The sequence below is a fragment of the Cupressus sempervirens genome, chromosome 1 (genome assembly GCF_028749045.1).
Source record: "Cupressus sempervirens isolate cs-2001-9-10 chromosome 1, ASM2874904v1, whole genome shotgun sequence".
Taxonomy (NCBI): domain Eukaryota; kingdom Viridiplantae; phylum Streptophyta; class Pinopsida; order Cupressales; family Cupressaceae; genus Cupressus; species Cupressus sempervirens.
Window position 1 is genome coordinate 669,156,578 of NC_143118.1, and position 15,177 is coordinate 669,171,754.

Sequence of the window (15,177 nt, forward strand, 5' to 3'; positions counted from 1 at the left end):
TTTATTTTTTGCTTCATGATGAAAATTTTGGAAAAACATTTGCTTCCACAGTTGAAAAGCTCTCTCAATATTCTTTTGGCATTGAGGAGGAGACCATGGCAATCCCATACATAGGCCATATGGCATTCCAAAGCAAATTGAATCATCGGAATTCTAAAAGGTTTTCTCGCTTCCACTGTCAAGGGTTGAGTTTTCATCCACCTCTCCACCAAAAGTTTACCCTAACCCTAAAGAAGCAGCATTGCTTACTCAGTCAAAACTTTTGAATTCAAAAAAAAAATATCCATCTTCATATGTACGAAAGGCCACAGTAACATTTTTCAACATTGTAAGGGCTTGTTGATTGTTTTCCTCCACATTTTTTCTACTCAACTATCAACATTATTCCCAAACTTATTATCATCGAGACCTTTTTCCAATGAATCAATGATATTGTTTGATAATATTATCAAACCGAGCATAATAAGGAGGGGAATCCACATGGAGTGCAGGAACTCTGTGTCGAAGAATGGCTATCAGGTGGAATAAAGGAGTAGAGTCAAGCTTTCTACCGATCAACGTATAATCTCTTATTTGTAAAAAAAAATCAAAAATAATATATACGTGTGGAGGGTGAATGTTTAGCCAACGTGCGGATTCCTCAATGGATGGCAAAAATATTTTATCCTCTCAACACTTAGTATTCTACCACCCAAAGGGACAACTCCTCCAAAATCCTACCCCCAAAGAAGTGACGCCAAACAAATGTCTTAGAATATTGCCAATGCAAAGAGGGTATGAAGGATCAACTTGATAATAAGAATAGGCAGTGAGTGAAACAAAAGATGGCAATATGTGAGAAAAGTCAACACTAATGCTCTCTATGCTCAGAAAAGCCTAAGGATAAAATCTGGCAGGCATAAAATCCCGCTCAGCCCCAACACAAACTTCGCCATCCTAAAAAAGGAGTTCAATTATATATTCACTATTGTGTGAGCAGTTTGTGTGCATGCACAAGCATTTGACATCTGCAGTGAAGGAGCCACACAAGCATGATCATTTCATTATTTTCTGATTTGTAACGGAGCAATGTGCTTGCACAAGCACATCACAATGATCTTTGTCAATCCGAGAGTCGGACATTTCCCCTCCACTAGCTTACAATTCTGATATGGCATCTCAGACATTGTGTGTGCCAAGACCATCCATTCCTTGAGCTATGGCATATAGAAACCAATAATACTTGCAAAGTTATAGTTATTTTGATAGCCCCTTTCCAATACTTCTTTATACTCTTATCTTACATTTGCAACCTGTGTTCTATGATGCCATGTTGATTTTCGGGTCTGCTGCATATGTATTAGCACTGCCATAATGTTTCGTATGTGTTTTCCAAATAACAGCAATCTCTTATTTATATTGAGAATAAACCATGAAGATACATGTACCTTCATGGGACGTGTATTTCGTTAAACGGATAATTAATATAATAACAAATTATCATTTATATATAATATCATTATTATATTAATTTCTCTCATATACTTATATCTCAATTATATCTCATATAATTATTATATAGGTTTATCTGATAGAAGCTATCAAACATCAACACAAAGTATGAATACAATACAATCATATATTGACAATTATGAATTTATCATCTTATGTGAATCAGACTTCTGACTGCTTATCGTTATGATCATATGTTTGAACTTTGAATTTTGAACTAATGATGAATGAGCATTGGCATGTTACATCTATGAATCTATGAATATGCATACATATGTACATCATATATATTCAAAGTTTTCTATATATATACACCTATGGAACCAGCATCCAGCCCAAAAAGAAATTTGTCAAATCCCTGAACCCAAACCCAAACTCGAATCCAAACCAGAGCCAAGATCGACTAATTAGACATTTATGATATGGCTTATCTGAATATTAGTGAACTATCAACTGGCATTTAATATTTATCTCAATCAATGATGAAGTATCATACTATCAAATTATTTAATTCTGTAATATTTCTTGCATTTTTTGTATATTTATAAATCTACCCAAACACACCCAAAACCCCCAAGAAATCACGTAACTGCCTACTGGGTTCTCATACCCACATCTGCATCTGCAACCAAACTGGTAACAGTTGTCCCAGACTAGACTGGACTTCACCTCAAAGATACATATCTTCAGAAGGGAGATAAAGGGAATATGCCCATGTAACACTTTACAAAGAGGCTCTACAAGTACAAATTTCACCACTCGTTAAAAAAATATGATAATGTTACTTGGGAAGGGGTATCAAGGGGATAGAACAAGGTCTTCATGAACATGCTCTATATGATTAGTAAGAACATGATTGAAAATGTAGATGTAAGTTAAATATTCGAAAACCTTTGCAGTTGAAGGGCATTCCTTAAAATACTCTCCATAACTTCATAATCTTACTATACAGACAACTTTCGTAATTCAAATGTTCTTTAAAATACATTTCTACAAACAGAAATATTACAATATGTGAACAAATCTATGTAAATTAATAGTTTCAGACTGGTGACTCTAGCAATATTCAGTGAAGTATCTTTTCCTTGATGAGAAAATGGTAATTAAGAACTGTATACTGACTTTTTAAAATGGCTGCAAAGCATATTCACAAGCCTTCACAGCCTTACCTGGGGAAAAATTTCATGAAGGCTATTACTAATCAATGATGCCCTAGAACCCATTGTCTGTGTTACTTGGACTTCTGTTGAAAGCCGAACAAGCTATAAATTGTCACAGCTACACCTGCAATATCAATGGGGATAGACATCTAATTATAACCCAGTTTGCCTTGCTGATAAAATACTTTCTGAAGACTAGTAGCTTGTGAGTAAAATATTATAATGCTAAAACAAAGAAAAAATGTGTTTTGTAAAATAAATTATCATTGAATGCAGAAAGAACAAAAAGGAGATTGAATTAGGAATATTATCATCAAAAATAGCTGAGCACATGCTATCCAGTTTGAATTAAAAAATACATCAGGCTAGGATCAAACAGATGTTACATATACTGTTATCCCTCATTATACAGAGCATCATACAGTATGCTCCTTAGTCTAAAAGAAATGCTTACTGTTGAGTAAATAATTTTTGAAACATTTTCCATCTGCAGGGAAAATGTTTACAAAATTACAGGGGATTAATATTATGTTAAAAACTCATTAGATATCAAGATTACTGGTATGTCACAAACAAAAATGGCAATAGCACAGTTTTCAGATAATACGCAAAAACTTTGAATTTTACAGCAGCTAACTTTTATTGTCAGATTTTGCATTTCTGAAAATTGTGAAAAAAATTGCACTAAAAGAATAAATAGAGATTTTACAATTTATACTGCAACTACCACCCTAACTTCTATTGTCAAATTTTGCATTTCTGAAAATTGTGAAAACAATTGCACTAAAAGAATAAATAAGGGTTTTACAATTTATAACGCAACTACCACCCATCATACAGCATGCCCCTTAGTCTAAAGGAAATACTTACAGTTGAGTAAATAATTTTTGAAACTCCATCTGCAGGGAAAATGTTTATAAAATTACAAGGGATTAATATTATGTAAAAAATTTATTAGATATAAAGATTACTGGTATGTCACAAACAAAAATGGCAACAGCAAAGTTTTCAGATAATACGCAAAATTTACGAATTTTGCAGCAGCTAACTTTTATTGTCAGATTTTGCATTTCTGAAAATTGTGAAAACAATTGCACTAAAAGAATAAATAAGGGTTTTACAATTTATACCGCAACTACCACCCACTTTGAATTAAAAATACAACATGCTAAGATAAAATAAAATAAATTGTTGTTACAAAATCGCCCCTCCCAAGCAGGCCACACAACTATGGATTGCATTGAAATTTGTACCAAAGATATATAGTGTGATTTGAGGATTGAAAAACCAAGTTTCGGAGGCATTAATCTGATCAAGGTGATAGCATGTGTTGCTAACTGCTAAGGAAATATGGCATTCGATGAAGATTTTTTAGAAAACAAACTAGCCTTCCCAGTACCAGGTAGGAGAGAATTAGCTACAGCAGTCTCATCCTAAGATTATTTTAGTATTATCCAGTCCAAAGAGGCTATTCCTTCTGTACTATAATTCTGAGCAGTTTTGAGTTTCTATTCGGCTGTTGCAGGTGTCTTTGGAACCATAGGAACCTCTTAGAGGTTTGATTTCAATCACAAAAGGCAATGTTTTGATGCTGAGTATGACTGTTATAAATCTGCAATTTGCTAAAGACCTATAATGACTTCATTGGCTGCCTATTTGACTATTTAATAGATAAGTGACTGAAAATAAATTAAGATGATGCTTGGGTAGTGCTCTTTCAAATTGAATTTGGTGTTGCCCACACTAGTATTGCGCCTGAATGAATAAAGAAAACAGATCAGACTTAATTTGCAAGTATTTTCAGTTTGTCTTTGCAAATTACTTTGTGTGGCAAACTTGTCTCAAAAAACGAAAAAAGTCAGGGGGTGATAATTACATTCATGACCCTTATAAGCCACTTTAAAGCATTTGGGGCTTTTGGGCCTGAAGTATGGTTTTAAAATGTAAATAAATCAACCACTCCAGTCAGCAGCATATAGATAGTTCACTTAAAAACTCAAAATTCAGTTATGGATTGCTGCCAATAATCCACCATCAATGAAATTTTATCATTGCGCAATGCAGACAAATAATAAATGCAAAACATAATTTTACATTTCAAGTTTTGTAAGGTTTGCAATATCTAAAAGTGATTTGATAAGAGAAGACTGGACTGCGAATATACATCACTGCAGATTAACTCTAATTTAATGTTTCTACCATTCCAGGACAAATTAAACCCAAAACACACTTCTACAGCTTGTTTCCTCCAGACTCTCTCCCCGGCTTCATTCCCACGATATAAGAACTTTAAAAAAAAAACATTGTTTGATAATTAAAAATCTAAGTTACCAGGTTTGCACCGTGGACCCTCAAACCAGGTCCATGTGCAAACCCGGTACGGATAACATGGGGGTCCATGTTGGATTCGGACAGGGTCCACAGACAGCCCTGTTAGCAGACCCGCAGACCTACAGACCCTGCAAACCCACAACGCTGGAGGTGGACCCTGCCCAAACCCCACACAAACCCAGGCGGACCCTGCCTGAACCCAGCTAAATATATTGAAATTTATCTATGGTTATGAATGGCTCCTAGTTTTTCAGCATAGCTTCTTCACTAGGTTGTATGTAGTTCACTGCTCTAATATCATAGATATAATAAGGATTTGTTCTTCATCTCTATCTTATGTGACTTTTCTGATCAATTTGCTGTGCTGATATTCTTAGTTAGTAAGCAATTTATATTTTGTAATATTGATTTATCAGTGATAACCATCAACTGCAAATTGCATCATATTAAAAGTAGGCTGCTGCATCTGTAGGACAAAGGTAGGCCTTTGTTTGTCTCAATCAAAGAAACTGAAAATGTCATTTACTCATGATTGATCATGAAGAAAGATGACAGTTTGATCTAAATTGGATCACAGTTCTAGAAAAGAATCTCAAACCCATTTTCAAGGAGTGATTATTCCCAATTTATTCTCGATTAAATTGCAGTCTATTAAAAATCACAATCACACTGTCTATTGATGTTTATCTTTTCCATTTGGCATTGATCAATGATCAAGCATCATACCATGAAATGATTTAGTTTTACAATTATGTATATTTCTCTTTTTTCTTGTATTTATAATGCATACATATATGTAAGAATTTGGCTTAGGCCAGAATTCACCCAATACCAAGGAACTCAAACACAAGCACACAGTAGACCAAAATAGAGACAGTATGATCAGAATGACGATGTTCATTCAATATGACAGCTTGCGAGTACACTAGGAGTGCCTGTATATAAAGGCCTCAGGAGAGCTTCTAGAATGCATAGAAGTCAGCATCATGATAAGTCATACTACCGGGCACATGTCCACCAGATATGGGTTATCCTCCATTAAACACGGAATTAAGTGCGATGATGTGAAGATAAGCCTACAATGGTGTAGCACGCAAATCAATGGTGTGGACAACATGTGCTAAATGAGGAGTGCGGATAACTGTGTTGTCATCATGACAACTCAGTGAATGATGCGAACTCCTATGTTGTAGACACCATGTGCATAATTAGAGTTGCGTACTTGTATGAGAGTACACGAACTCCTAAGTGTCTCACCTAAATAAATAATAAAATAATGTAAAATAATTAAATAATGCATTAACCTAAATAAACTTAAGTGTAATAAGTAAATACTTATTTACACCAACACCCCCCCTTAAGTGAAACTTAGGGGAATGCCCTTAAGCTTACGAAATCTAGGATGCAATGCAGGATGGGTCCCAGCTACTAGGCCATGTGAGGTACCCATGTACATAATGATATGCAATCTCTCATAAAGCGGAGAAAGAGGAAAAACCTCATGGGAAAAACCCTCCCCCAAAAAGAGAGATAAATAGGGATGCGTGGATGGATGGAGTAATCAAGACCCCGCCATTACGACATACATCCAATATATACATAAGAGAATGATAAGAAGAGGAAGAGAGACAGGATAGGCTCCCCCCCCCCCCCCCCCCCTCCAAAGAAGAATGTCGAATAGTGACTGCTCCGATGAAGAAGCTGATCAAAGACTGCAGAATGGTGTTCCTTCCCTTACGAAGAAACAATGCCAAAGGTACAAATGAGACGCTTTTGCTATGCGTGGAAAGAATCCCATGGATAAGTGATGTCTTTGAAACTTGCTCAACTGGTTGAAGAACCTGTCCCAAAGAACTTTCTGTCTCTACAACTGATGAAGAACCCTGCTGCAGCTGCTGATCATATGTATCCACAATCACTTCAACCTGTGAGGATTGATCATGTAGAGAATGAACAAGAGAGTCAGATGGAGCCCTCGTGACAACTGAAGAAGGCACTTCTGCATCAAGAAGAAGAGGCAAATCATCAATATTGTCCCCCAAATCTGTCGCTGACCCTATACCTGAAAGACTGGATGTACCCTGTTGTGTTGGACCTATCACTGTGGCAATGTATGCACGCGGACTGAACTGATGTAGTGACTTCTCACTGCAACTGTCGATAGAACCCCACGTGTCTGAATCTATTGAAGCACTATCGCTAGTGTCACTATCAATTTCTACACTGTACGATGTGCAAAGACGAGTAGAGAATAAGCTTGGTGAACTTTCCTCAAAGTGAACATCCTTGTCCACAAAAATCTAATGTGTCTCTGGATCTAGAAGTCTATATGCCTTCACACTATCTTCATAACCAATGAAAGTACAAGGTCGAGGTGGCTGTGCCTTGCAACCCCTGGAAGATCAACCGAAGACTCTGAAGTGTGTCACAATAGGTTTTCTACCGCACCATGCCTCAAAAGGAGTTCTTCCATCTAGGGCTAGATGAGGAGATCGATTAAGAATGTGAGTGGCACTAGAGATTGCTTCGACTTCTAATGATGGATCTAGAGACTAGGTTTGTATCATGCAACTTGCCATAGACTTAAGAGTTCGGATCCTCAAAGCTGCAACATCTGTCTTATGTGGACTGAATGCTGGCGGAGTCTGAAGATCAATGCCCTCAAGTCTGCAAAAGTCCATAAGTCTTTCATTCATATACATGCTTCCATTGTCCATCCGAAGAACTTTGATGGCTTTCCTGGATTTCCCTTCTACATGAATCTTGAAGGCTAGAAATGTGTCCAACACTTCATTATTGTTATGAAGAAAGTAGACCCAAGTGTATCTTGAAAAGTCATCAACAAAGGTAAGTATGTAGCGACCCTGATTGAATGCAAAAGGACCAGCTAATACAATGTGAACCATCTGAAGAACACCTGGTGCTCTTGAAGACTTCCCTATCTGTAACTTCCTCTCTGGATGCATATCCACTAAATCTGTTGAACATTCACCCTTAGAAAAGTTGATTTGAGGTAGACCTTTGACCATTCAGTTTGTGCAAAGTTACTAAAGGTAGCGGAAGCCAAGATGACCATACCGCTCATGCCATAATTGCATGTTTGAATTTGATTGAGATAACAAGGCCTTTGAAGGAGACTTGGGTACAAAATGGGAGAAAGAGTACAATCTTTTGTTATGATTTACTTTCCCCACTGCAACCAAGGAGTCATCTTTAAGATTGTGCACTCTTACTAAGTCAAGAAGGAACTCAACTCTATGTCCATCTCCAAGGTGAGTGATTTGGTAGATTGATAGGAGATTTGAACTTAGGTTTGGAACATAGAGAACATCTTGAAACTCTCCATTTTCCATCTCCACGTTTCCTTTCCCTTCAACTTCCATTTTGCTATCATCTCCCATGAAGACGTGTGGTACATTTGATTGCTTAATTGACAAAAAATCCTCCTTTGAAGAACCCATATGATATGAGGCACCTGAGTCCAATATCCATTCCTTTGAAGAGTTTGAATTAGCCATTAGTGCTTGCCCTTTGCCCTTTGAATCTGAAGACGATCCTTTATCCTTATAAGCATTAGGCAATGGAACATTATGTCTCTTCATGATGTTGGTCAACTCATCAATCTTTTTGAGATAACACTCATGCTCTTCATGACCCAATTTCTTGCAATAAGCGCACTTCTTCTTCTCCTTATTGTTGTCCCCCTTCTTGTTGGTATTTGAGGACTTGCCTTGTTGATTCGATTGTGGTGTTGTCTTTTCTGCATCCTCTGATTTATTCTTCCACTTCTTTTTACCCTTTCCTTTATTTGAAGATTGTCCAGCTGAATTTTGAGAACCCTCATTGTTGGCCACCAATGTTTTGGACTGAGGTGATTTAAGAATCCCCATTGATTTCAATTTCTTTTCTTCATCATCCAACAGTTTAGCATATTCATCAAAGGTGACCTTCTTGTAGGCAGACCCTAAGGTAGTCTTTGGGGTGTTAAAAGAAGATACAAATGTGGAATACTCCGATGGCAACTTGTTATGGAAGAGATAGATCAATCTGTCATCTTTGATAGAACTCCCACAATCAGTAAGTTTCATCCTTAGTTCATTCACCTTGATGATGAAATCCTGTATTGAGTCATATGACTTAGGATCTAAGGAGACCAGCTCATCTTCACTTTTGAACACATCCTCTTCAGATACTTTACCATAAAGGTTTTCGAGGGTATCCCAAGCTTCCTTGGATGTAGAACACTTCTTGATTTGATACATGATCTTATCATCTACCCCCAAACGTATATCACCTACGGCTTTCCTATCCATTGCTACCCAAGCTGAAATATCACTATCTAAAATTTTATCACCTGCTGGTTTAGGAAGAGTACCATCTATATATTGTGAAACTCCATTATGCATTAAGTGATACCACATTTTGATTGACCATGTAGCATAGTTACGAGGAGTTAATTTAGAAAACTTAAAGTTGCCTATAATGCAGAAAATGAAAGAAAAGTGCAGAAAAGAGAGAACATCACATCAAGAACACCCCCTCTTTTCACTAAATCAAGCAACCCCCCCAAAAAAGATGCTCTGGGCACTTTATCAGTAGTGTGAGTACAATGGGCCACTTGCCAATCTTGGCCTTCGTGGACTTCTGATTTTGCTTATTACAACTTCTTGATAGATTACAAATCAGTAACTTTACAATGTGCTACAATTCTAAAGCAATACAAAGCAAAGAAAGGCCCTATTGCTGAAAGTGACACTTTTGTCCACACAACCCCACAATCTGACTAAGGATCTAGAAAGTAGATGAAAAATAACGCACTTTCAAAAAAAAAAAAACCTGTTTTTTACTCCAGATGTGCCTGTACGAAGCATTTGAAGTTGCAAACTGCAAGATTATGCAAGTACAGTCGCCAAAAAACGCAATTTCTGAACAATCCGTGCACCAAAACCAAAAAATAGCTACACCAATGGAAAGTTTAGAAAATTCTACCCAATTTCAAAAAAAATCACACTTGATTTGGAGTCTAGATGTCCGAGTTATGGCCTCCCGAAGTTGAACTACAAAAACCAAAATCAACCTAGAGAGGGGTTGCATCAACGAATGACAAGGTTAAATTTGATAATCATACAGCCATCGCAGCAGTTCAAATTTGCCCTGGAATGACGGTTAGACGACCATCAAATTTAATGCAACAAAATGATGACGTCAGTGCACCTCCAAGCTCGGATGACATCAGCGTGTACGGATCGTACGAATGGCTAACAAGGCAAAGTTGATTAGGATGCTGGTGTGTCACGTGTCCATGTGGCGAAGGTCAATTCGTCCGCGTGGACTGCTGACTAGTCACCTACAGTCACTAGTGTGTCTGTCGACGTATCAAATTTCGACGCGTCCTGTAACTGTCACTTACGTGGCAATGGGCGAGAGATATAAAACACTCGCCAATGCCGAATTTTTTAAACTGTGCAGCCGGAAATTGAAAACAGCGGGTGCCAAAAGATTCGTAGCCTGTCGGAATATTCGCAATAACTACGTGTTGCCTAACTTCAATGAACGCGGACCGGAAAACAATTGACTTCACCGTGGCCGAAATATTCTCTGGCAATCACCACCAGAGCCAGTGCGCGGGCTACGAGTCAGTCTTATTTATCCCACATTTGTGGGTTTGGTAGATTCGTAGGTGAATAAAAATAATAGACCACAGCGAGTGAATAAAATGGCCGCGGGTGCCGGTGTATTTGTGGGCGCCAGTGAACGTAAGCCTCGGTCGGGGAGGTACATGCCGAATTTTGCAGAGGCTTTGCCCGTAGTTGCAGTACGGACTGTCCTTAGATTACTTTGAGTTGCTCGCTAGAATATAATGAAACCTTGCAAATAAAAATAATAATCCACCAAAAATATAGAGCCGAGCCGGGGTGTCACTACCTAGTTTGGCAATAAAAAACCTCATACAATTATTTCGAAAATACAAATAAATTGAAGAGATTCAGATGCGAAAAATAAGTAATCAGATCAATAAAATGACCATACCTGAACTGCAAATTGGAGCCTCCGAATTTCGATTTGTAAAAAAAATTTGCCTCAAGATCAACTTTCACCCAGCATAGGCAAATTTATAGTCGATCTTCACCGAATTGATGCTCCGAACACAACGATGAGGTCAGATCTAGCTCTAGATGCTCCCAAATTCTGCAGATCCTCTGGATTCGTGTCGAGGTGCTGAAGCATGAACGGTCTCGAATGGCTATGTGAAAGAATCTCCCTTAGCCATAATACCATGTAAGAATTTGGCTTAGGCCAGAACTGACCCAAGACCAAGAAACTCAAACACAAGCACACAGTAGACCAAAATAGAGAAAGTATGATCAGAATGACGATATTCATTCAATATGACAGCTTGAGAGTAAATTAGGAGTGTTTGTCTATAAAGGCCTCAAGAGAGCTTCAACATCATGATAAGTCATACAACCAAGCACATGTCCACCAGATATGGGTTATCCTCCATTAAGCACAGAATTAAGTGCAATGATGTGAAGATAAGCCTACAATGGTGTAGCACGCAAATCAGTGGTGTAGACAACATGTGCTAAATGAGAAGTGTGGATAACTGTGTTGTCATCATGACAACTAAGAATAATGCGAACTCCTGTGTTGTAGACACCATGTGCATAATTAGAGTTGCGTACTTATATGAGAGTACACAAACTCCTAAGTGTCTCACCTAAATAAATAATAACATAATGCAAAATAATTAAATAATGCATTAACCTAAGTAAACTTGAGTAAGTGTAATAAGTAAATACTTATTTACACCAACAATATAAATATACATATGTAATATACATATACACATACATATAGATCGGCTGATGAGGGATAGCAAGGGGCCCTATAAATTGAAGGGGGCGGGGGGGGCCTGCTAGCCCTTTAGATAGTAGGGGGGCGCCCAACTATACATATATAGAGGAAGAAAATTCTTTGTGACTATTTTTGGTGTTGGGAAAACAACTATTCTCTTATGCTGTAGCCATGACATCCATCATTTTATCCAGCAACAGAAAAGTTTGACAAAGTTCCTGTGTAGGTAAGATTCCCAAATCCGCCCTTACATTTTTGGTTAGATTCCTGCTTTGAAGTGATTGAAAATTTGCTCGGCTGCTTTCTTATGGTGTGTGATTGCTCTTCAAATCTGTTGTACTCAACATCTGCACAAATTTTAGTTGAAATGGATGTTTCCAGTGTGCTTCCTAGAGAGATTAAGATCAAGACCTCTAAGGGTTGTTGGTTGCAGCCTATAGACTATGAAGGTTTTTTCTTTTAGATGTAGGGCAGCTGGGTCAAGTTTGTGATAAACCAAAACTAACACAAATGGACACACGGTAGAAGGATGTTGATTCAAGCCTTTATACAGTGGAGAAGAAATCTAAAAGGCAGCAGAATTTCTCTCAAGTAGTGATGGGGATAAGGCCAACGCTTATCTAACAAACCAAGTCAAACAGAAGCTCCAGTAACTGACCGTGTTAAAGCTCCCAAGGATGGAACTATGATGCAAAAGCAAAACAATGGAGTGGCTACACCAGAAAACAGGGAGAAAAAAAGGCTACTGGAGGAACAGGATAAGGAGCATGATAGAGCTTTGATAGAGGGTGGTGGTAGTTCAACTGATGACGGAAAGATCTCCTCGGAAGATCCACCGGATTGGCAAATTAAAGCTGCCCAGATAGAAGAGGGCTGGCAAATGGTAAAAAAGAAAACAGATAGAGAAGTTGGGAAGTAATTCTTTGATATCATAATTCCCAGACCAAAGGCGGTGGGAAGATTCAAAAGGACTGAAATCATTCTCTGAAAAAAAAATTATTGACCCGACTTTGCTGGGTCAGGATGGTAGATGTCTTTGATAGAGATTATATGTTTTTTTAATTGTATGGCCTGGTCCCACCCAGGTTTTTCCCCAGAATTCGATAAAAAATCATCTATAACTGATCATATATATATATATATATATATATATATATGCACACACAAAAACCCACATGAAACTCGAACCATAAATAAAAAATCACAAACCCACATACAGGGTTCTCGTATCCGAAACAGTGTCTTAGTTTTAAAAAAAAATGATCCGAGAATTATCTCAAGGATTATCTAAATTCCCCCAGCAAAATTTAGGGGAAACGCAATTCAACAATTTCAATTATTCTGTCACTTAGGAAAAAATAAAACTCAATATTTCCTTTCGCAAGGCACGCCCAGTTATAGTAAGGGTTTTTGCATTGAAAAACAAATTGAACCATACAGGAAGCAATTTACCCAGAAAAATCACAATTTAACCACCCAAATTTCATTAAATTCACTTGTCCTGGCATCACTCCAGGGCGTGGCATAACAAGAATTAGAAACAAAAGGTAAGCTCTCTTGATTTACGGCCCAAATTCCCCAAAATATGTCAACCCAACATCCCTCGGCTAACACAACAAACACCCAAAATAGCTATACTTCGAAACTCAAAACTGTTTTATGCCCGACAACTGATGCTTCCAAATTTACAAGGAAAACCTAAAAACAAATGAAACAAAATTATCTTTCAAAAGAGAATTAACTCTGAAATTCTCTTCGAAACGCGGAATCAGCTAACTTTTCTCAGCCAATAAACATGCATCAAGGGTTTCAAGTACTCCAGAGAAGAAAAACGACAGCAATCAATCATTGCGGGGGGGATCTTTTTAGAATACCACTCGAGTACCCGAAGATCACCTTCCCCGGCATTGCTTCTAAGACTTATCAAGCATCCACAGGGTTTAAATATATAAAATCCAGTTATACTTTACGATGCTACATAAATGAGCATAAACCTATTATCCAAACCAAAAGAAACATTCTGCTACCACCCAGATATACAAAATTCTCCAGCCGTCGCTATAATCCTCAGGATGACCAAAAACTATAACCAACTTTCCTTTAGAATCACACAACCTCAGCAACGGTTCGAGTCAACATTCGCTGCTTCAAGTTTTTTCAACATTTCGATGACATAACTAAACCCGGGAAAAAACATTACATTGGCATCCAAAGGCGAAGCAGAGCTTGAATACCAAAAAAAATCAGCATATATCTCGCGACATCACACAGATTCGAAACATCAGATCGCTTGAAACACAAGATCCAGATACATTTCACGCACGCTAACCCACAATTCAAGAGCAAAATTAAACAGATAATACAGTGTCGAAATCACGCTCTTACCACTAATTTCGCCCAATTCAGCAGAAAAACCTAAACATAAAGATAATCATGCAAATAACATGCTACAGAAACTTAATAAGACAAGATTTTTTTTCAAATTGGAAATTTCTCTTGGCGGTTATCAGCTTACATGGGTATTGCCCGGTACGAAGTTCTGGTGTTGGTCAATCTTGAGAATTGCTGCAGGCGATCTTCTCTGAGAGCTTCCAGAAACTTCCAGTACTTCCTCGCTGAGGGAAAGTAGTCCAATTTCTCAGTGCTGCTGTCCTGCGAATGGCGAATTCTGTTAAATTGCCTCTGGTTTGTCTAATCCCTTCACCGGTGAATGTTGGAGTAGACGTTAAGTAACCTATAGAGAATTACAGCTAAACAGTAGAAGACGAGACTTCGTATAAATGCTTGGGATGCGAATTGGCGCGGCGGGCAAAACAATTGCAAGGAACGGTGTAGATGGAATCCAAGCTCTTAGCAATAAATGTACACCTCATACTCTTCGTTACCTAGGCCATGCAAATGGAGTGGTGGTGCATGAATTGAAAATTGGATTAAGTTTACGAAGTCTTTTATTTTTATTATCCTTTTAGAAGATTACCTAGCACATTATCTAGATTCTACCTCCATGTACCTGTCTTTTAAATTACATATAGGATTTCTACTATTTTATATTGTTTTTCTTTCAGTTGGCATTCTATTTGCAAGTGTTGAAGGATTAAAAATTGGTCATTACAAAGTGTCATTTGATATTCATTTAAAGATGTGTTAATAATTGTTCACTCAAAATATAATCGATCTCCACCTTGTGATCGTCAGTGTGGTTGTAGTTTCTCTACTTGCACATGTTGTATTCTCGAGCACCTTGTTGACCTTCTGGCATATGAAGAGACTCTTAGGATTGTCGCTCAGCTTTACCACCCTGTAGTGGCTTGACCTTTGCTTGACCTACTGACGATGG

The 15,177-nt window shown here is 37.7% G+C and overlaps 1 protein-coding gene across 3 annotated transcripts in view; it reads right to left on the minus strand.

Moving 5' to 3' along the window:
* The window catches only part of LOC149579651 (uncharacterized), a 29,745-nt gene extending 15,153 nt beyond the window's left edge, over positions 1-14,592 (minus strand). For 2 of the 3 annotated variants that reach the window (XM_089786357.1, XM_089786345.1), the window contains exons 1-2: positions 14,356-14,592; positions 2,661-2,775 (exon numbers count right to left, since the gene is read on the minus strand). In XM_089786357.1, the coding sequence (XP_089642483.1) occupies positions 2,661-2,714 (54 nt within the window). In that variant the 5' untranslated portion in view covers positions 2,715-2,775; positions 14,356-14,592. Of the gene's footprint in view, positions 1-2,660; positions 2,776-3,521; positions 3,551-14,355 lie in introns of all 3 variants that reach the window. The other variant, XM_089786348.1, reaches the window with a different exon arrangement.
* Positions 14,593-15,177: the final 585 nt, after the last annotated feature.